This window comes from Crocodylus porosus, unplaced genomic scaffold (genome assembly GCF_001723895.1).
Source record: "Crocodylus porosus isolate Cpor-Errol unplaced genomic scaffold, CroPor_comp1, whole genome shotgun sequence".
Classification (NCBI taxonomy): Eukaryota; Metazoa; Chordata; order Crocodylia; family Crocodylidae; genus Crocodylus; species Crocodylus porosus.
Window position 1 is genome coordinate 3445691 of NW_017728943.1, and position 23738 is coordinate 3469428.

At 48.8% G+C, this 23738-nt stretch overlaps 1 protein-coding gene across 2 annotated transcripts in view; it reads right to left on the minus strand.

Annotated features, from left to right (window-relative positions):
• KCNH6 (potassium voltage-gated channel subfamily H member 6) overlaps positions 1 to 23738 on the minus strand; it is a 128266-nt gene that overhangs the window by 37093 nt on the left and 67435 nt on the right. Inside the window, exons 4-6 of one of the 2 annotated variants that reach the window (XM_019548468.1) lie at positions 17290 to 17399; positions 14414 to 14726; positions 11637 to 11848 (exon numbers count right to left, since the gene is read on the minus strand). In XM_019548468.1, the coding sequence (XP_019404013.1) occupies positions 11637 to 11848; positions 14414 to 14726; positions 17290 to 17399 (635 nt within the window). The remainder of the gene's footprint in view (positions 1 to 11636; positions 11849 to 14413; positions 14727 to 17289; positions 17400 to 23738) is intronic. The other variant, XM_019548469.1, reaches the window with a different exon arrangement.

The following is a 23738-nucleotide window of genomic DNA, read 5'->3' on the forward strand; positions in this document are numbered from 1 at the left end:
GGTCCAAAGAGGTGATCCTCCCCCTCTATGCGGCACTGGTCAGGCCGCAGTTGGAGTACTGCGTCCAGTTCTGGGTGCCACACTTCAAGAGGGATGTGGACAGCATGGAGAGGGTCCAGAGGAGGCCACTCGCATGATCAGGGGACAGCAAGGCAGTCCCTACAGGACCTGAACCTGTTCAGCCTCCGCAAGAGAAGGCTGAGGGGGGAACTTGTGGCCTGTTATAAACTAGTCAGGGGGGATCAGCAGGCATTGGGGGAGTCCCTGTTCCCTCGAGCACCGCCAGGAGTGACCAGTAATAACAGTCACGAGCTGGCAGAGGGTAGATTTAGGCTAGACATCAGGAGGCGCTACTTCACGGTCAGGGTGGCTAGGATCTGGAACCAACTTCCAAGAGAAGTGGTGCAGGCTTCTACCCTTGGGGTTTTTAAGAGGAGGTTAGATGAACACCTTGCTGGGGTCATTTGACCCCAGTACTCTTTTCTGCCATGGCAGGGCGTCGGACTAGATGATCTACTCAGGTCCCTTCCGACCCTAGAAACTATGAAACATTTATACGTACCCACACACAGTCAGCAAGACGATATCACAGATGTGCACATGCTTACACAGACACACAGGTAGTGAGATGACACTGCATATGCACACATGTGTGTACACAAGCAGTGAGATGGCATCACACACATGCACATTCACATGTTCAGAGGCAGCAAGATAGCATCACACACACACACATACACATGAGCCATGAGCTTGCAAAGGGCATTCAGGAGCATGGTGCAGATTAATAAAAACAATCAATAACCAGCCCCGGGTTGGGAGGAAACCACCAATCCCAACAGGAGGAGGCCAAATCTGTGGCTGGTGAGGGAGAGGGAGGGAGGAGGAAAAAGTGATTGAAATCCAATATCCATAAAGGGATGAGGGGAAGCAGCACTTGCTGGGGCAGGGAACCAGTCTCTACTAAGCAAGGAGAGTGAAGGGGAGCCACAAGAAATGCAACAGGGGAGGGAGTAGGACAAAGTGACTCTTCAGCAATACCAGGATTATATCTCAAACCTTTTGCAGTCAAGACAGCAATGTCTATTAATGGTGAGAAGCTTTGGATCAGCTATTGAACCCCCATGCCACAAGCACAGAACAGAGGATGGATCCCCAGGAGGCCTGATCCTGAAGGACACTGAGGGGGAAAGAGGGGGGGGGGATGTTCAGAGTGCTCCTGCCGTACCCCTGCACTCAATTCCCCACCTCTGCTCCATCTTGGGTCCCTGTCCCTGGGCATGCAGTTCTCTCCCAAGCACTGCCCCTTTGGCTCTAGGGCCAAAACAGTTGAAAAATCAACTGAGGGAGCAACAGGAGGGAAAACAGGGACTATCTGTTGAATTAAATTTGTGTCCTTCTTGGCTGGTCCTGTCTGAAGGTTCAGTGGTTTCATGCTGCTTTGGGGACACTTGGGGAGTGAGAAGAAAATTTGAGACAGGAGCACATGGTGTTCAGAATTATGGCCTGGAGCCTGGGACTGAATTCCACTTGCCCTTGTGCCTGTGCACCCTCATCAGCTCCCGGAGGCAGTCAAGTCACCACCTGAGGGGAGTACACTGATTAACAGGTCGAGCTGCTTATCTGGTCAGCCCATCTGCCCTTGCTGTCACTTGACTGGGCTTCTGTAATATCTGTGGCCTTAGCATTTAAAACTACTGGAGAGACTTGTATAACCGGAGTGACTCCTCTGACCCAGAGAAGGGACACTCCAGAGTCACACCAGATAGGGACACTGTTCTCTCTGCATAGTTCAGTCCCTGGAGCTGCCCCCAGGGGTGTCCAGCTGCTGCATCCTAGACAGTGCTTTACAGAGCAAAAGAGAAAAAATGATGGTTCCTTCTCCCTTTATACCTTCAGTCATGACCTGCTGATCTTGGCAGACACACCTCACCCTCCCCAGGGCCAGTAACTGACTGGCCCTGGGCACCTGGCATAGAGTGGTGGGTGGAAGAGCCGCTGAGGGCTGTGTGACCATGGGGTTTTAGAGCGGCCCCATGGTGCAGCTTGGTTCAGAGGTCTGTGCAGGTATCACCGAAAGGCACAGCCAGACCCTCCATAGCTTAGAAGTCCAGAGATGGGAAAGAGGGAGGGTGGTTGGGCATTGTTGGAAGTGGGGGGGCAACAGCTAACCCCTACAGAGAAAGTTTTGCTTCCCAGGGGAGCAGGGCCAGGGCAGGAGGGAGCCACCCCCGAGAGAATAGCAGTTCTCATTGGTAAAGGAAAGGCAGTCTCGTCCGACTGCTGCATCGAGGCTCTTTCCGGGTTCTGATTGTTCCCCACCCCCTGAATTTCCCCTTGGGTCCTGTCTCCCCCTCACTTCATAGCAACAATAGGGTCCTCATTTAGCAACTTCCCCCATCCAAACGGCACAAGCAAGACCCACCCTTCCTGCTCAGCACTTACCGGCTTCAGCTTCAGTTTCAGACTCATTCTGGCTGTGTTTGAAGTAAGGCTGTGTGTATGTGTGAGCGTGTGTGTGAGCGAGGGAGTGAGACACAGGCAAGGGAGGGGATGGAGGGTGGGGGTGGGGAGGAGAGGATCTGAATTCTCCAGCTCAGACCTTGCAGCACTAATATCAATCCCCTATGATCATACAAGACCCTCAGTTATCTCCACCCTGCTACCAGGGGCCAGTGTACGCCACACAGCTTGCTAGACAGCACAGATTCAGCCTCCTGGAGGCACTTGCCAGCCTGGAACTACACCCCTAGACGAGAAATATTTCCACTGCCCCATGCACACATTGGGTGGCTGCCTTCAGCCACATTGCTCCAGGGTAGCACTGCTTTGGTGCCTCCTGCTCCCGTCACAAGCAGGCTCCCATCTACCTGTGTTCAAAGCTGCTGAAAGGTGTTTAGGATGTCACACAGCAGTAATGAGGCATGATTGTTCTGTGCCCTACAGAGAAGAGAGCAGGAGGAGATGCTGCCCAGCACAGCTGGAGCTAAAGGGCTCACAGCTGCCCTGAACTGTGCTGAATAATGTACAAGTGAGAGTGTTGCCACCCCAGTCTGCACTTCCACAAGGTGCCAGGAAACGCTCTCCTGCAGTAGCAAAGTGAGATATCTGAGAAAAACAAAGCACAATACCAGCACAGCCCTAAGCCACGATTCTTCTCTGCCTTATACCCGGCAGCCGCTTGCACCTGGGCAGGGTGAACCTAAAGTCCCTGATGGTCCAAAATGTAAGGCCAGAGCGAGGAATTAGCCCCACCATGTCAGCTGCAGGCAGGAATTGGACAAGCTTTGTTCTCAGCTCATGCACCTTCCTGCTAAGCCTCCTTTGCAGGAGACACTGCCATTTCAGTTCTGCCAGCAGAGCAGAGAGGCAGGGATCCAGGGGATGGTGCCATCCCAAGGTGGTGGAGCAGGGGGTTTAAGTCTACAAGCCAATCACAGACATGGCCTGGAACACAGGTAGGGTGGCCATCATAGAGGACAGCCCAGTTGCTATCTGTCCTTTATAGATACAAATCCGGACACCTTTATGTTCTCTATTTTTCTCTTCAAGAGAAAAATAGAGGACATAAAGGCATCAGGTTTCATATCAATAGAAGACAGAGACCAGAGTAGCAGAAAACGGTAATGTCCTTTATGAAGGTCACCCTAGACACAGGCCATGTCTGCTGAGGTCTCTTATGGCTGTGAGCTCTGTGGGGTAGGAGTCCACACTGTGCACAGCAGAACAGGGCCCATACTCCACTGCCCATGGGCTTCCACCTTCTGCAGCCAACACTGCCCATTACCACCTCTGCAATGCTGTCCTGAACCTTCCTATGTTCACCTGTCCCCAAAACCCTTCCTCAAATTCCATCTCCTTTGACCTCAGGCACTGAAACACTCTACCCTGGGCCCGCTATCCACCCACTCTGTACCCCATCTTGCTGGTTTCCAGTGCTTTCATGCTGGCAGTTTGGTTCAGCCACTGGGTCACTCAAGGGTACCAGCTGTGAGATAATTCCTAGCCCTCCATTTAGGCTCAGTACTGCATTTCATACCAGCCACCTGACTGCCATCTGACAACAACACCCAGCTCAGAGGAGAGGGAATTACCTAGGGAGTAATTACCTTTTCTACCTAGGGAGGTCCAAACCACAAAGAACCAGTCTGTTTATATAGGATAGCTCTGGCTATGTGCACACTCTTCTTCCAGGGTAAGTGTGGCTTGGTATGGAACTGAGCTTGCTGCTCTGGAGTCAAAGACTCTGTGCTCCATTCTCCAATCCTCTCAGGATACCCCATCCTTCTCCCCACTAAGTGCAGAGAGACAGACAAACCCTGGCATGAATGCTCCCCACTCCTCACAATACCTCCAGAGACAGAAGACACATTAGGACCAACCTCAGGGTGACGCCAATTCACTCATTGGACTTATGGGCAAAGCCACCAGTAACTGATGCTGGCAGGGTGGGGTGAGGTGAGGCCCTGGCTCTCCAGGCCGGCACTGAGCCCCCTTCACATGATCCAGAGAGCTCTGTGTCAGGTTCTCCTGGTTAGTGAGTCATTATTTATAGAGCGTAATAACTGGATTTCATGGCCTTCTTTGCCTTGCCTGTGAATTATTTAGCAGCTGTAAAAGAGGAGTGAGGGCTTTGCCAGGGGTGTGTCTCCTGGCTGCAGAGCAAGGGGTGCTTAGACCCCTGCCTACTTGTGCTGTACAGAAAGGATCCTGTCCAGCAAGCCCTTACATCAAAGCAGTTCAGCAGCATTTGGCACTACAGTACAACACAGGTGGGAAGAGCAGGAGGATCAGATGTTTGGCTTCCTGGCCAGCATGGGGTTCCCATAAGCACTCAGGAAGGGGCATCAACGGGGGAGAGGATCTACACTTTGCACCTGGGGTCTGCATCAGCAACAGGCCCAGTGGGGACTGCCCCCAAAGGCAGACATGGTCATGAATGGCATGAGTATGGCCAGGGCTCAGCACCATGGTTCTCCGCAGGGCTGGGAGATCAGGATTCTTTTAGGGGGGAGTTTGCCCAGCTCCTGGACAGGCCTAGTGGTGACAATCAGAAATGTAAGTCAGGGTCTTTTCTTGCTTCTGAGGTGGGAATGGAATTCAGAGGTTAGACCAGAGGTCTGGAACCCAGGGCTCTTTGGGAAGGAAAGGGGGATAGGGTTTAAGCATAGCACAAGAGAGGGGTGTGAGGAGGTACAGAGTTAGAGGATCCAGTCACCTCCCAGCTGCCCTGGAGACTTAGGCAAGGGGGAATTGACAAGCTCCATAGCTCTAGGCTTGGTACAGTGAGGAGGGCACAGACTCCATACACTCCATCCGCCTGCAGCAATGGCCTGTCAGCTTCAATTCCATCCCTCCCAACCAGCTAATGACCTCCTATTGACAGGCAAATGGTGCTGATCAAGCGTCAACCCTGTCGCCTAGCAGCCAGCCCCTGTATCATGGCTGGTTGCCCCCACCCATGCCCTGCAGCTTGGGTGCACGTGGCATCCAGGAAGAATAGGCGGGGGGTGGGGGCAGTGAAGGAAGGGAGAGCACAGTCCTTATACCATTTCCAGACGTGCAATGGAGGGAGCTGTAGGAGCCTCTTTTCCCAGTTGGTAGCAGATCCTGCTGCCAATGTAGCTGAGGCCTTAAAGACTGAACACCAGACTGGGACCCAGGACTCCAGCATGCATTACCCAAAGCTTGGGGGTGGAATGCGGTCTGGTGGTTATATCCTGTGGCTGGAAGTCAGTACTTCTGAGTCCTGTTCCTGCCTCTGGGAGAAATGGGATTTATTGGGTAAAACAGAGGCCCAGTATCAGGTCTGCCATCCTAGCAGTCTGAGCATGGGACTGGGAGCCAGGTTTTTTAACATGTGCAAGCGCCCGCCACTGTGCTGCACCTTGGAGGTGCTTTAATTCAAAAGCTCACCACTGCCATTTTCTGCATGCTGGCATGCATTTTGGCATGCATTTTGCCACTTACATAACTGTATGTGGTGCAGCGTAGTGCGTGTCAACTCACATGTAGAGCAGACTTGATTAATCAAGTCTGCTCCAAAGCAGCAGATCTCTGGTGTGTAGCAGGACAGTGTTGCACCCAATTCTTATAAATAAACAGTTGCAATGTAGATTATTACACAGTCCAGTGGGTAGAAAATTGGCTTATGGGATGCACCCAGAGAGTGCTGGTGGATGGGTTGGTTTCTACCTGCAGAAATGTGGGCAGTAGAGTTCCCCAACACTCTGTCTTGGGACCGGTACTGTTCAATATCTTATCTAATGACTTGGATGAGGGAGTAGAAAGCACCCTGTCCAAGTTTTCAGATGACACCAAACTAAACAAACTTGAGGGCAGGGAGTGAATCCAGGTGGATATGGACAGGCTGAGGAAGAATAGGATGCAGTTTAACAAAGATAAGTGCTACGTGTTGCACCTAGGGAGGAAGAATCATCAACACTCCTATAGCCTGGGAGGTACCATTCTAAATAGCACAACTGTAGAAAGGTATCTCGAAGTTGTAGTCGACTCCAAAATGAACATGAGTCACCAGTGTGATGAGGTAATAAGTAAAGCTAACCGCACTGTTTCTTGCATAAGTAGGTGCATCACAAACAGGTCCGGGGAGATGATACTTCCCCTCTAAGCAGCATTGGTCAGGCCGCAGCTGGAGTACTGCGTCCAGTTTTGGGTGCTGCAGTTCAGGAGGGATGTAGATAACCTGGAAAGGGTTCAGAGGAGGGCCACCCGTCTGGTTAAAGGTCTACACAAAAAACCCTACAAGGACTGATTGAGGGACCTGAATCTCTTCAACCTCCACAAGAGAAGGCTGAGAGGTGATCTTGTGACTGTCTACAAACTCATTGTGGGGGACAGCACAAAATAGGGGATACAATGTTTCCCAGGGTGCCCATCGGGGTAACTAGAAACAATGGCCACAAACTGAAGGAGAGCAAATTTAGATTGGACATTAGGAAAAAATTCTTTATAGTGAAGGTTGCCAAAATATGGAATATGCTTCTAAGGGAGGTGGTGCTGTCCTCTTCCTTGGAGATATTTAAGAGGAGATTGGACAAATGCCGGCCTGGAGTTATCTGACCCCAGCACTCTTTCCTGCCCAGGGCAGAAGGTCAGACTTGATGATCTAATAGGTCCCTTCCAACCCTAAAATCTATGAAAAAGGTACATGTATAAATGCCCCACGAGTCCAAATCCTGGCTTAGTCAGCAGCTCCTGGAATAACTTTAGGCAAGGCCCTAGCTCATCCTTTGCCACAGTGTCTCTGTCTGTAAAGTGGATTAATACTGCTGACTGACTTTATTAGGATCTATCTGCATGGGTGAGCACTGGTGATACAACAGGTGCTTTTCAGAAGGGCTGGTCCCTGCCTCAAGGAACTTGGGGCAAATAATGCAAAGTGTGGCAAGGCCCTTGGGTGAAATGCTCTTTTGTGGTGCCAGAACCACTGTCAACAATAAACAGCAGCCTGCTGGGACACAGCCATGCCCCCTCCCCTGCCCCAGAGCTACCCCTGCTTTCACTCTCCCCTGTCCCAGTTTGCCCCAGCATTTCTCACACACTTGTTCCTCAGCTCAGTTACAAGCACAGTTTCCTCAGGGAAAGCTTTTAAAACTTTTATTCTTCCATGCCAGCTTCTGATCCTCCATTTGTTCCACAGCAGCCTGTATCTCTTGGAGAAGAAGGGGGCTTGAAGACTGGGAATCAACAGCTGTGGCATACCTCACACCCATTAGCCACACAGTGACTAATGTCACTGAAATGGCTATTCCAATCTGTGATTAGTCCCTATTTGGGAACAGCTGGGCTATTAACCTAAGTCCTGCAGCAGGGAGTTCCACAGGTAAACAGGATCCAGAAAGTTTCCTTAGACTTGCCCTAACTGTACTGCCTTTAGATCTGGGCTCTGTTGCTTGATCTGTGAAGGACACCTCCCTCAGTCCTCTCTGTGCCTCAGTTTCCTCAGCTCTAAAAACAGAAGAAAAATACTTGCAGTGTCAATCAGGGTAAGGGAGCTGATGGGCAGAAGGGCCACTCAGAGCCTGGAATGGGAAAGACAAATATGGAGGTACAATCAAGAGCCCCATTACTTGAGGCCAGACACTGCTGACCTCTGTTTGGGTGGTCGCTTCTAGCACACATTATTGCATGGCTCTGTAGCACACCACTGAAGCTTCCCCTTCAGACACTAGGATCAGTTATCTGATGGATTTTTGCCTCCCAAAGAGGATGGGCCCCCTTATAGGACAGCGTAACATTTCCTGTATTCAGGGCAAAGTGGGACTTTGTTACTGATTTGAGCAGGATTGGGATTTAGATTGAATTCCCTTCCCACTAGCTGTGTCTCCTCCCTATGGCTCTGATCTAGAGTGGGAATGGCTGTCATGAGGGGTGAAGGGCTGTCAGCTCTGAGATGCAATAGCAAAATTTACCATCCCCTCTCCTGTCCTCAGGGAAGCCCAGTGGAGCTGCTACCCCACATGATGGTGACATGCCCCCTGCTGGAGGATCCCAAAGCAGAAGTCCCTGCCTAACATTTCAGAACCAGGTGAGAGTTGTGTCGGGATTTGAGAAGGTTCCACTTCCTGTTCTTTTGCCCAGATCCCCTTTCCCTTATGTTCCAGGCTAGGGCTCTGACGATCCTTCCCTCACAGTCCCCAAAGATCTAGCTCAAGTTTTCCACCAGCCCCAGTGCAAGGTGAGACAGGATGCTTTGGCTTGTCTTGGGCCATGCCAGGTCCTGCTCTCTCTTCTCCTTACCTAGAAATGAGCACGGAGAACAAGCTGGGATCTCCTGCAAGCAAATGCTCAATATTCACTGTGTCGCCAGCCCAGGGACCCTTATGACACAGAACCTGCCCAGCATCTTACAGGAGCATGAACCTCATAGATCGGGGTGGGCAATTATTTCGAGCAGAGGGCTGCTTACTGAGTTTTGGCAAGCTATTGAGGGCTGCATGACAGGCAGGCAGGGGCAGATAAATATTAATTTTCTAAATTTTTTAGAGTCCCTGCAGGCTGGATAGAATGGCCTGGTGGGCTGCATCCAGCCCATGGGCCGTATTTTGCCCACCCCTGCCATAGACTTTCTTGAGACCAGACCCAGGGCACAATCCTGTCTTGTCCAGCATGTGTAAGCCAGAGGGTGAGAAGAGGCTGCAGGGATCTCCTTCCATTCCTGTGCATCCACACCAATGATTTAAGGGCCTGACTGCCACCTCCCACCCAAGGTCAGGTTTCCTGTGTGCTTCCTGCCCTAGGCAGCACACCAGGGTGCCCTAGGATAAACCTCCAGAACTGTTCTGCCGTTTGTGGGCTAGATAGCTCCAGCCCCCTCTCTGCTTCTTCCTGCTACCTCTTCAACACCCAGCCCTGCAGTTCTCATCTTCTGCACTCCATGAAATCCTGCGGGAGGGTTGGGTCCAGAGGAGTACAGGGCAAGGGGTTGTCTCTGCTGATCAATCTATGCCTGTGCGCTGGAGCAAGAGCCCTTGCAGATGGGTGCTGAACCTCATGCATGCTTGGGATGTGGTCTCTCAGTGTAGTGTATTTATTTCTGCTCTCTGGAACATAGCTGGGCTCCTGCCTGACAGGTGCCCCAAGAACAGATGCATAACTCTTACCCTGCTAGCCCCCAGCCACTCCATCTTTCCCACCCAAGGAGCCCAGAAAATGGAAATCCTTCTGACATCCCACTTAGTGAGGGGACACTGCCACCTGGTGACACCTGCAGGAATACTCAGCAGCTTTGCTGTCATGGATTGCCTCCAGCTCACAAAGTCCAGAGGGGAGGCCCCCATAGCACTGTATACACGAACTTGGCCTCCATGGTTGGCTAGGAATGAGGGTGTCTTTTATAGTGGCATCAGTGAACAGTTATGGAAACATAGAAAAGTAGAGCTGGAAGGTCCCTTAGTAGGTTACCTAGTCCAACCACTGGTTCAAGACAGGATCAGCTCTGAAGCCAACCTAGTTAAGCACTTCTCTAACCTGTTCTTAAAAACTTCAAGCACCACCCTCAAAAAAACCTACCAAGCATCATGCACGAAACATCAAAATCACCCTTTAACTTGCCAAAAGTAAAGCAGGGGAACAAGGGCACTGTCTATATCCTACCACTGCAAGGACAAGAAGTCATGCAAAAAGGGTGGCATGTTTCCTGCTCCCCTTGGAGACTGGCAGAAGAACACCCTGGGCAGCAAGACTGCTCTGATGCACTGTAATTATAGCACGTTGCAGAAGACTTGATTAATCAAGTCTGCTGGAGCACAGTAATTACCGTGCTCCAGCGGACTCCAGTGTCTTGTGTCTCAGCGTCCCTGCATTGAAAAATAGCGCAGGGATGCTTTAACTAAAGCTCATCTGATGAGCTTTAGTTAAAGCGTCACCACCACCATTTTTCAGCGTTGGCACGCTGATACATGAGACGCTCCAGGCCCTTTAATTAGCATGGTTCTCAAAGCCACTCTAATGAACCTGTTCAGCCTCCACAAGAGAAGGCTGAGGGGGGATCTAGTGGCCTGTTACAAACTAGTCAGAGGGAACCAGCAAGCACTGGGGAAGTCCCTGTTCCCCCAAGCACTACCAGGAGTGACCAGGAATAATGGTCACAAGCTGGCAGAGGTTAGATTCAGGCTAGACATCAGGAGGCACTACTTCACTGTCAGGGCGGCTAGGATCTGGAACCAACTTCCAAGAGAAGTAGTGCTGGCTCCTACCCTGGGGGTCTTTAAGAGGAGGCTGGATGAACACCTTGCTGGGGTTGTTTGACTGCAGTACTCTTTCCTGCCATGGCAGAGGATCGGACTCGATGATCTGCTCAGGTCCCTTCTGACCCTACCAACTAGGAAACTATGAAAACATCTCCCCCGCACACTCCCAGAGCATGTGTATAAATGCCCTCTGAGTCTTGGCACATATGACAGCTCGCAAAAATCAATCAATCCAATAATTCATAGGAATATCTATGAAGCACATATAATACAGACACTCACACACTCTTCCCCATTCACTTTGGATTCCTGTTAGCAAATGAAAGAGACTTTTCATCTTAGAAAAGCTACTTCTCACTGCAGTTATGGAAAGGCCTTGGTGCATGGAAAGGGCTGTGATGTCATGAGTAACCAACAAGACACAGATCTGTATTTGGTGCAAATCAGACAAAGCCCCAGTGACACTGTTGTTTCACCCCAGCTGAGGTTTAGCAAAGGGGAAAATGAGGATGTGAGATGCCAGAATTTGTTTCCATAAGACTATGTGACCCTCAGAGGGAAACAGTGTGATATGAGCAAAACACCTTTCACTGAATCCAATTTCTGAACAAGAATTTTCCAAAAATTTTCAGTTCTCCCCCAAAATGATATTTCCTTTTTTTTTTTTTTACCCCATTCCTTCTGGAAACAAATGAAAAAGCTAAGACCCACCAGTATCCCCGCTCCAGGGAACAAATCACCACTCCCACATGAGATGATTTCTGATCAGCTCTGCCAATTGGTGCAACCAGCAATTCCCTTTCTCCCATCCCCAGCCTGCTTCATGGATTAGCCTAACCATCCTCCCAACTCTGGGGGGAGGGAGGGCACAGCCGCAGGTCTGTAGAGAGTCCTCTTTCCATTTTCCCACCCTACACCTACCTGCGTGACTTTCTCGGTGACGTTCTGGGTGCGCTCTGTAACCTTGTGGGGTGCGATGATTTCAATCTCCGTGGTGGAGCCTGAGCGATGCTTCTCCAGGTTGAACTCCACAAAGTTGAGGGTGAACTGGGGGATCTGGCTGATGGTGCGGTACTTCATGAGGTCAGAGTCTGAGGTGAAGTTCTGGGGGCTGGGCTTGACATGGGAGGCCTCTGAAACGCAGGAAGAAGGAGAGGAACTATCAGGAGGACATCATAAACAATGAGGAACCGTTCATTGCTCGAGGGTCTGTGGATAAGGGAGCACAGGACAAGCTTCCTGAGAGAAGGTGCCACTCCTCTGCCTGGGGAGACAGCTCTGCTATGGGGCCATGCTGTGTATCTGTATGCCAAGGTCCTCCAAACAGGCAGGTGCTCTTTGGAGCCCAGCCTGAGCACTGGAAAGGATCTGATTGTCAGAAAGAGGATCCACATTTAAAAATAAAGGCTCTTTCAGGTATCTCAAGCCAGACACTACAAGGTGGAGGGGCTTGACTCCCTGCCAGTCTCTGAGGGCTGTGGTGAAACAACCTGAATGCCAAGAGCTACTCACCAGGTGCTAGGGCAGGTCAGTGTGGCCAGCACTAGCATCCAGCACTGGATACAGAATATGGATGAAACAAAGTGTGTCTAAGGGCATGTCTACCTCACTTCTGTACTGCTGCGGAGAGCAGCTTGGAGAGGCATGGCCCCACCTGCCTGCTCCTGGGCCACCTGTGCCAAACACAGATATGAGGCAAAGATGCCACTCTAAGGACACTCACTACCACCATTCCCAAGTGTGCTGGTGACATGGAGCTCAAGAGCATTGGCTTTGGCAAGGGGGAGCAGCAGTGACAAGTGGGAGGACCAGGGAACTTCTGGGGGCACTTCCAAGAGCTCAGCAGAAGTGGCATGGACATACTTTCAAACTTGAAATCAGACGCAGGTCCTGCCTGGCTTTGTAGGTCTCAGGGAAAACATCCAAATAGTTGTTGGGCTTTATAGTTTACTGCTCCCTGGGCTGGACCAGCTGTTCATCCTGCTTCTCACTAGCAGAAGAGGGTGGAGCTTTGTCTTGTATGTCAGAGGCAGCAAGCCTGGAGTTGGATGATCTGCCTACAAAGGCCTCATTTATCCCAGCTAATCTGTCTCCTGTAGGCAAAGGCAGGCTTGTTCTGTTTGTGACATTTTCTAGTTTTTTTTCAGTGTAGCTGAAATGTTTCTATCACTGAGGCTCCTAGTTTCTGCCATGCCTAGTAGACCTCACTGGCAGGAAATCTGTCTTAGAAGACTCCCAACTTTTCAGATGTAGCCAGTTAACATTAGTCTTCCCTTACTTCATTCCCTATTCTCCCCAGTGAGACTTTTTTATCCCTCTTTCAGAAGTGCCCTGGCTCCCTTGGGGCTTACACACTCTGAATATTTGTGTCTCCTGATCCTGGCCCCATTTTGAGGGAGCCAAGCAGCACAAACTCTTTCCATCTCCTAAATTGATCCTCCAGGGTCTGGATCAGATGATCAAGTTATCCAGATGATCAGTGTTGCTTTTGAATCTCACACTTGTGTATCAACACTATCTCACAAGAATGAGGTACCTGGAAATGAATGCAGAATTGCAGACGCACTCACTCCAGACCCTCATAGGGAAGAACTATTCCTTCCCCACTCCAAAACATGAGGCCTCTGCATCTTCAGGCCACAAGAGAACGAGCACTGCAGCTCCCATCTAACTGATTGTCTGCTCTCACTTGGAGGAGCCAGAAGGTCATAACAGCAAAATAAGGGTGAGATTCATTGACCTAACACTACTTTCATGGAGGTCAGTAGAAGCAGAGTTTGGCTTGTGATGAGCATATAGCAAAAGCCCATCCTAAGTGGCCAGATTTTCAAATGTCCTCAATGCACAGTGGCCTTACTGGGTGCCAAGTTCAACTGAAGCCCTAGCAAGAAGTACCAAAATAGAAGATATTGAGAATTAAACCACTTTGCAGTCTGCCCTTATTTAATTGTCTGTGCTCTTTAAGAAACCCAGTTCCAGTAGTGTACACTGAGTCTTTGAAAATCTGTTGAGAATGTTGTCCTCAGTTTGTCTCAGCATCTCTGCTTTTCAATTCCTTAGTTAAATACACTAAATTCTCATCTCCTGGATGCAATTCTATTCTGAATTCAGGCTCACTGCATTATTTTCTGCCCACATTTCTTGGACTTCCTGCGCAACTGCTCTGGTGTCTATGGACCTTTGTGTTTCTTCCCAAGCTGAGATCATCTGTGTTTTTCACTGACAAGCAGTGTTGATGGTGCTCCCAGATTAAATTGTTCCATCTCTGACCCATCTATGATGCACAGGGATTATTTCTACTATATCCATCATATTCACCAATACAAATGGACTCCCACACACTTTTTCCTGAGGTGGGCAGGTGATCAGGAAATAATCCGTTTAATATTTGCTGGATTTACAGAGCAAGCAAGATAAATTTATTCAGACATTCACGCACAGAGACACAAACAAATCTATCATCTACAGGCTGAGAGAGAGAAACATTTGGACTTTCCAAAACATGAAAACACACTGAAGTCAGTTTACCCTTTTCAAGGTGGCCCCCTTCTCTTTACTTCTCTAGGAGAAGACAAGGTAGGGTGAGAAACTCCCCCAGGAAATGTCACAGGAGTCCAGAGGAGGACTTGTCTGCTGGAAGAAGGTCTGCTTCATCCTCCCCCTTGGTAATGATATAACTGCGTGTGTTTTACCCCTACCTGAGTTTGCCCTCCTCTCCCTGCATTTTCTCTGGAACTCAGACCTCGTGGCCTCAAAGTTGTCCAAGGAGGAGACCCTGCGGAGGCTGTGGAAGCTGCCCCTGGCGCGCAACCGAGCCAAACCCCAGGCCGCGTATGACCCTGGTGGTCTCAGGAAGGGAGGCTCTTGTTTCGGGGACGAGTGATGTGTGGTGGGGATGGCCTCCAGGCTCGGCATCCTCTCCCTTTCCAGGAGGGACTCGGTCTCTGACTGGACACAGTTCTCATTGGGTGGAGTCTTCAAGTCCCTCATAATCAAGGAGTCGCCACCAGGCTTTAAGACAGCCAGGAGAAAGTGTTTCATTAGAAGGAGTCCTTGAATGCTGGGGGATGAGGGGGAAGCTGGGTAAGGACAGAGGAAGGGCAGAGGGCTGGGGAGTGCTGCCATTTTGTGGGTTAAGGTATTACTTGCAGGACTGAGCACACCCTGTGACATAGCTATAGCATTCTTGGAAGCCTAGGTGTTCCTCCCTGATTCCTGGTGTTACAGTGGGACCCATCAACCCACTCCTGCTCTACTAAGCCTGGGTAAGCATGGGGGGAGATGTTGTGCAAAGGAAGGAAGGGGGAGTTATCCACTATGATCAAGCCAATAGCAAACAGGAAGCAAACCAGAGCAGGAGCAAAAGAGCAGGTCCCCATAGTGGCTTTACCATGGTATGAGGTTGCTCCTATCCAGGATGTTTCTAGGACTTAATGCACAGACATCTACTGCTGAATGTATTCTGCCCTCTCCTTTTTGTCTGCTACAGGAGTTTTAAAGCACAATGTTCTAGGTCCTTGACATGCGGTTAATAGATGCTGCCTGTTCTACACTGCACTTCTAGGCCTTCCTATCCCTCGGTGCCTTCTCTTTTTTGGAGGGCATGAGGAGGTAATCTGCATTCAGAGATGCCTGTAAATACAGGCAGGAAAAAGCAACCAAGCCCTAGTGTGGAACACATGTTGCATGAAAGCTCAGTGCCCATGACCATATATCCCGCATGCCTCCTATTGAATCTGTTTATGGGCTCACCAGCTTCCAGGCACCAAAGGATTAAAGAGTTTCCTAACATCAGTTGGAGTAAAAAGCCCAAACTGTACTCTTCAAAATGTCTCCAGATTTGGTTTGCCAGAGACTCGGTGCTATTCATGAAGTGGATTTGATTCTTTTAATGGGAAACCATTCTCACCTAACTTTACCTCACCTCACCCAAATACCCCACCAGCCAAAATGCTGCCATTAGTTCAGCAATGTATGGGCTCTAGGACCCACCAAACCATTATCTTTGCTGCTGAGCTCCATCTGTTCCTCAAGAAACAAAATCCCTCTTGTTTTGGATTGGCCCACTCTTTTATTCTAAGGTTCAAGGCCTTTTCTGCCTAAGTGAGGGTGCTTAGTGGATTCCAAATGCTACCACCTCTCACTCCTTACACCGCTGGCTCCCTCTATTTCTTCTGTGTTGCTATCACTAGGGTAAGACTCCACTGAAGGCAACAAAAAGTCAGGCTATCCCAGGGTATCACAGCAGGTATCTTCTATGTGGATACAGTGAGGAACATTGCAGCATGCCAGGCACCTTCTACCTGGACATGCCTAGAATCTCTCACATGGTGCCTAAAACCTTGACATAGGCACCTTTAGGTGTCTAAAATCTTGACATACCTAGAACCTTTGACCACACTATGGCTACCCTGAACCTTCATGTACTTATAACCCCTGACAGCATGATTATAACTTTGAGGTCCCTCAACTAAAAACTTTGAAGGGTATAACAGATATCTAAAACATACCGACACCACTGGGCTGTACAGCTGGTATAGTCTATGTGGATATACACTATATACTTGAAAGCACAGCAAAGGTCTTGTACCTAGACATACCCAAAACACTGATTATCACCACAAATGCCTTACACCTGAATATATCTACAATGTTTGGATGTACCTGGAACAACTGGCAGAACAGCAGGTATTTGTTACTTGGACATATGTGGAATGTGTGTAGTATCCAAAAAGACTACAAAAGCAGCAATCACTAAAGCGAAGTAGACACTAAAGACCAAGAACATTTCCCCTACCTCACCAGGTTTACTATGCTAATCCATCAAGGACGACAAGCTCTTTGCTGCCATAATGCAAGGGAAGAGATGGACAAAAAGCTCATTAGAACTTACTGAGATTCAGTACTTATGGTCATCCATGGTGGTAGCACATAGATGGGCAGGAAATATTTAAGAAAATGTGTGGTATCAAGGAATGTTTGCACCAGAATCCTGGAATTATGCCTCTGATTTTTATAGACCCTATGCTATGCCCACTGTTATCATCTCCAGCCAGCATTACACTCTTTCCAAGGGACAGTGTGTTTAATGTGTTTATGCAACTTTCCAGGCTCTTTCCTTACCCAGGTCATTCTAGAATCTTGAATTACAAGCAAGTTAGATTTTAGCCGTATCCAAATCCAATCTCCTACCCTGTGCACACGGATATGTGTGCACTCCCTGCTCCTGGCTGGAAGAAGAGCTTTTCAACTGTGTGTTACAGGCCATGTGCATTTAGCAGGAAGTGGGAATTCTCTTTTAGCTCTTGGTGTCCAAAGGTTTTGGAGTAAAAGGTTCTGGGTTCTGTCCTCAATGAAGTTCCAAGTGACTAAAAAGGCAACAAGCAAGCAATCCCTGACTGGCCAGTGGCCACAGTATTAGCTCAGCATTTAACTATGAAGAGAGAAACCCTTAGATCCAGACACTGCACTACCCACAGCAGCTGCTGAAGGGGGCAGGGTGGGGAAGAGCTGAGGAAGAGCACTGGGTCCTGACCTAGGGAATTGGCTTATATGGTACAAAGTCTATGGTTACCTTTCCATAGTCAATGGCTACTCCATCAAACTCACTGGTGGGCAGAGATTTCCGCTGGATTGTGAGTCGCCGCAGGGACGGGAGACTAAACTTCAACCTCCTACCTTGACCTTGTTAAAAAGAAAAACACAAACAAAACACAAGAGACACAAATGTAACCTATCTGCAAGCAATGATGGGAGCTCTGAGCGAGGTAGATGAAGCAGGAGGGACAGGACAATGGGCACAGCTGAGATGAACTCAGCCAGAGGAAGGCATTCATGCAACTTTCCTGGTGGGACTGCTGCCTATGGGCTGGCATAAATACTTGGCCACACGGGATCCTGCTGGTCAGCACTGACTGTTCTAGTGACAATGGCAGAATCAACAGGAGGGATGGCTGGAGAGTCTGCCTCTGGTTCATCCCAGTCCCTAGAGCCAACAAATGGTAGCAAGCTTAGGTGCTACCTATCTGGGGCTGACTGGGATGGGCATCCTGAAGGGGAAACATTTTGCACCCCATCTGTCTTGTTAGCCGGGCCCAGCACTAGCACTGTTCCTGAACCATGCCAGAGGGATGAAATCCTACACGGCACTGACAAAAACACAGGCCAGCTGGGATTCCTTAATGGAGTCAATGTCTCACAGCACAGTGTAAATCCACATGGAGAGGTTCACTGGCAACAGGACCCAGATCTTTGACTACCAGCTCTGTCCAATCTTCATGTGTAGTGTAGATGCCCAAAAGCCTCCTCTCAGCCATGTAGGCGGGCTTTTCAATGCATTTCATGTCCCCCGCTTCCTACTACCACTCTTGCTGCTACCTAAGACTTGTGCAGTTTGACCCGGCTAGTTTATGACACCTTCTCCTACGCCTTGCCTGGCAGAGGAATATTTTGGGCTCAATTCTCCCTTGCAAAGAAATATCATCCTTTGTGCTGCATACTTATTGCACGCAAAGTGGGTGATGCACACTTGGGATTTTCAAACCCATCAAAAGGACTTGGATGGAATGGGAACTGAGCATTTGCACCTTCTGAGAAAGCTTTGAAAAATCAGGCTAGAAGCAGATTTCACATCAAGAGCTGCATTAAAAAAACAGTAATGTTGCAGAGCCAAGCAGTCAAATGTAGGAATTGGCAGGGTACATGTGTCTGTGGCCCCTGCCCCACTGGCATTCAGGCAGGGAGGAAGAAGTCCTCAACTTCTGAATATAGAGGGGACAGGAGTTGGAGGTACAGGGGGGCAGTGGAGTAGACGGGGACAAGGAGGCTGGGTCTGAAGGTAGAAGTGGGGGAAGACAATTGACTAATAACTGTAGGAGTGCTAGATTAAGGATTGGGGGAAACAGACTGGCTTGGCAAGGAGACAGGGATCAGGTGCTTGATGGAGACGGGATACTGAGACAGGAAACCAGAGATAAAAATAGGATGTGGGGGAAGAATGAGATTGAACAAGTAGCTGGGGTAAGACTGAAATGGGAGATTAGTAGGCTGGGGACACATTGGGGGAGGAGGTGGGGAAGGAGATACAGGAAGAAAACTGGAGCTGGCTGGGTTATGAGACAGGGACAAAGTCTTGGTGGGGCCATTGATGTCAGATGAGGGGTCTGGAGAAAGAGGCTGGGACAACAAAGTAATGGGCCTGAGGATCATGGACTGGACTGCATGGCCAGTGGGGCGGGAGAGAGAGATTGGCTAAAAAGCCAGGAGGCAGCAGCTGGGACTCGCTGAGCAAGGAGACTGGAATGGAGCTCAGGGACAGGGTGTGTGACAAGGGTGACGGGGAGCCTTGAAGGGAGACAATATAAATGAAGAAAACAAGCACTGGACTGTGCCTGCCACAGTACGCTTCCATGAAAACCACATGCAAAAGGCTTTATTCTGCTCTCCTGATGGCCAGAGGGTGACAACCTCCTACTGCTAGCAGTTGTTCCAATACTTCAAGTGGCAGCAGGGGTCTGTGAATTGGATCTCGAGGTCCCAGCCCTGCAGGTGGCCTTGTTAGGGGTGTAGGGGTAGGAATAGGAAGCTATAGAAATATGTTTCCCCCATGTGATTTTTTAACTTTAACAACTATCCAACTACAAAGAAACCCCCATACAAGAACCTTGCAAAGGCTGTGGCATCAAGTACTCCAAAGGACAGGAAATGCTAACAGTAACGCTGCCTGTGCAACTTGTGCGTGGATCAGGGTGCAGACTTATTACAGGGTCACATACTATTTTTTCCTCACAAAGCCCCTGCCCTTCAATTCACAAGATACACCATGTCCTGGGATGAACTGGGGGCATGCAGCAAAGCATACACAGAATCATAGAATCCATGAGTCGGAAGGGACCTAGACAGATCATCGAGTCTGACCCCCTGCCAAGGGCAGGAAGGAGCACTGGGGGTGGGAGGGGTCATAAGACCCCAACCAGGTGCCTATCCAGTCTCCTCTTGAAGATCCCCAGGGAAGGTGAGAGCACCACCTCTCTGGGAAGCCTATTCCAGGCTCTGGCCACCCTTACGGTGAAGTAGTTCTTCCTAATATCTAACCTAAACCTATCTTCCCTCAGCTTGTGGCCATTGTGCCTGGTGACTCCAAGGGGGGCCCTGGTGAACAGACTTTCCCCGAGTCCCTGCTGGTGGCCCCTGATAAGGTTATAGGCAGCCACAAGATCCCCCCTCAGTCTCCTCTTGCGGAGACTGAAGAGATTCAGGTCCCTCAGCCTCTCCTCACAGGGCTGGCCACAGAGGCCCTCAGCCATACAGATGGCCCTCCTCTGGACCCTCTCTAGGTTGTCCACGTCCCTCTTGAAGTGCGGCGCCCAGAACTGGACACAGTACTCCAGCTGCGGCCTGACCTTGATTACCCAGACAGGCTCACATGAAACACACTGTCTGGAGGAGCCCTGCCCCTTTTGTTAAAGCTGGAAGGTGTGGACTGAATGAGGCAGGGGGTTGCAGGAAGAGACAAGAGGATATCAGGTGGAGAGGAAGAACTGGATCCTATGTCAGGCTTTTCCAGACTTCCCATGTGATTCTGGGCAAGTTACTTAAATTAGACTTCTCAAAAGTAAGCACTAATTGCGTGTTCCTCATTTTCCTGATGCCCAACGTGAGCCCTATGGGTCTGAAATGCTTGGGCATTCACTGCTGTAGCTGAAGCCAATGGATGCTGGACCATATATAGTACTGTGTGATCCTTAGCCCTCCAGATCCAAGGTGCTTCAGACAGGGCACCCAAACTAATGGGTACTTTTGCCCTCAATCTTTTTGGGCTTCAACTCCCATCTGTGAAATGGAGATAATGCCACTTCTGAATCTCACTGGAGTGTTGTGGAAAGACTTTCATTACAGTTCATCAGGCCTTCAGATGCTCTTGGGATGAGCACTACAGAAAAGCCCAAGAGGAAATCAATGAGTCTGTGTGCAGAACAGGGTTTGCATAGTGCACAGAGCCCATAAAGTGAACACTGGAGAAAACAAAAATACAGAACACCCACTCATTAAGTGACCTGGGTACATCCTGTGTGCTCAGTGAATTGGGGTCCTATGGACACATTGCATGTGTTTATGAAAGTTGAGACTATCATGATGCACCCATACAAGAGGCTAGGCTAAAGCAGAACGTGCAGTTCTGGCATCTCCTACTCCAGAGCACAGGATGTGGCAATCTTAATAAAGGTATTTTAACATAAGCTTTAGTGTGCACACACCATGTACTCTTCAGGGTGTGTACACACAATCTTCATACCTGCATAAAATCTAGTCACACAGATTGAAAATGTTAAATAATTATTAATCTATGAGCATCGATATTAATATTCTAAATACAGTACAATTCAGCTACACTGATCATGGTTAGAAGGTACAAAATAGGTATGTTCCAACATTAATTTAAAATGTACTGATACATATATTTGAATATTAATACCCCAAAATAAATACAGACATGCATTTATAGACACTGATTTACATTACTTCATATATATTTACAAATGTACACATATGTTAGAAATAAATATCATATATGTGTATACTTTTTGGTATAAAATTTGTTTGCTTATTAATTGCGCTAGTGTAAAAATCTCTTATCTATATATGTTTATGTTACTAATACACACCTATTAATACAGCAGTCTACATAGTTTGAGTGTATACACTTTTTAATGGTAAAGCATTTAAATTTCATGTTAAAGTATAGATACTACATTTATTGTAAACATTCCCAAAGTAGCTGAATTGTGCAACATTAATGGTAGCTCACTACATTTTTAAATATATTGTTCATCCAAATGCATACAGGTATGCATATATTTCATACATACGCACACTACAGATTGCATAAAACCCTCCAAACTGATCTGTTATTGCATCTAATGTTACATCTAACATTAATCAGTCTTATGCACATTTATTCATACCATATACATTCATATATTTAAAATGCCTCATGCTACATGTATCATATAATGTATATTGTTCAGTGCATCTACATAGGTGTATATTTGTATTAAGATGTATGTTGGTTATTTATATTGTTAAATAGCATTGAGGAAGCAGTGACTGGGCTTTTAAAAGTTTCCTCTCTCTCTCTCCACCCTTCCTAAATTCAGGCTAGGCGTTGGACTACATAACTTATGGAGGTCCCTTCACCCCTACTTCTCTATGATTCTATGAATTTCACCCAGTTCATGCAAGCCCCTGAAACACTTGCACTGCACCCACATTCTCAAAAACAAATGAAGTGTGACAGTGTTTGTAGGAACATGGCCTTAGACTGCAAACTGTTCATGATGCAGCAAGGCTGAGATGTTTAACTAAGAGGCAAGGAAATACAAGAGCCATAAGACTACAGGGTTCCAGTGTACATCTCTGCAACACCATCACATGCATCACTTCTTCTGGGACCAGTGCAAGAACACAGCAAAGCCCACTTTCTGAAACAAGCCCTATGTTCCTGTCACCTCCAAGGAATTCCAGCCCCATCAACAAAAGCACATTTAGAGGCTTTCTATGGCCCCCAGCTTTGAAGCAGGTTGCAATTCCTCCCCTGGTTCCCCTCCTCCTCCCCTTTGCAATTGTTTGAGTGGAGATGGTCTCCACATTCAGGTCAGTTCTTGGATTTCATAAGCACCTAAAATTTGCCATATGGGGTCAGTGTACAGGTCCATCCAGCCCAGTATTCTGTCTCTTAGTGGCAGAGAGCGAATGCCAAAATGAAGAGTATTTATGCAGAGCTTGTCTCCACTAATCTACCCCCTGCCCCCTTCCCCCTGCTGCTTCCAGCATTCAGAGAACAAGAAAGTCCTAATTGGGAAGCTGCACCCCTATCATGTTTCATACCCACAGATGGATATTTTCTACATGAATCTGTCCAACCCTCTTTGGAGCTGGTTAAATGACCAGCCTTTATAGCACCCTGCAGCAATGAGTTCCAGCAGCTAATTACACATGGTGTGAAAAAAAAACTTCCTTTGCTTTGTTTTCCATCTGCTCCCTAATCACTTCCTTGTATGACCCCTACTTCTAATATGGTGAAAGAAGATGAACAGTAAATCCCTATGGATGTTCTCCATGCCATTCATGCTTTTAGATTTCTTGTTGAAGATCTCTTATTTCATCCTGCTGGTGACCAGGGGAATTTAGAAGTGAGGCTGGTCTTTCGTTCACTGAGGCACATAAAGGGCACTGAGACATTCAGGCCCCTGCTCTAACCCTTTACATAACATTCACCTGTTGGGTCAGGGGAGAGGGGATTGAGCCTGCCTGCAGGAGTCTGAGGAACCTGCCTGCAGCTGAGGAGCTGCCCCTCTCCTACAGCCTCGTCCCCAACTCTCAGCTCATGGGCTGTCTGCAGGTAGGAGGGGAAAAGGGGAGGGGGAGCGAGCTGCTGGCTGGGGTTTGCCTGGCCTGAAGTGGGGTAGGGAAAGCTGGGAGGTGGGGGGGCTCCGATCCACCCACTCCCCTCTCAAGCTGGCTAATCCCCAGCCCACAGCTCGCTTTCCCTCCCCATTCTCTCCTGCTGACAGCCCTGACTGTGCCTCAAATTAATCCTGGGGAACACAAGTTCCCTAAGGAGCTCCAAAGTGAAGTGCCTTCATTTGATGAGGGTTAATTTGTCACACAACTGACCACTTTAAAAGCAGTTTGCAGCTATTCACATATGTCACAGCATGGCTATAGAGTGCTTTCAGGGGGCTGATTGCATGACAAATGTAACCTCTGTCTGTGGCCAGGGTATACGAGCTGGCAAGGACAGGCATGAGAGTCTCTCTCACCCACATCACAGGGGAAGAGATTAAATGTGGAAAAGGACTCAGGCTGCCAGTTGTAGAGAGTCCTTGTCAGCTTCTCCCATGGGAGAGTGCTTTTTGCCCTGTCCTTCCTGGGTTGGAGGAGCAGGGAGCTACTACAGCTTCCTGCGATCATGAAACCCTGTGATCATGAAATGGGAGGTAAACGCACTGACTGCCCCTAGTA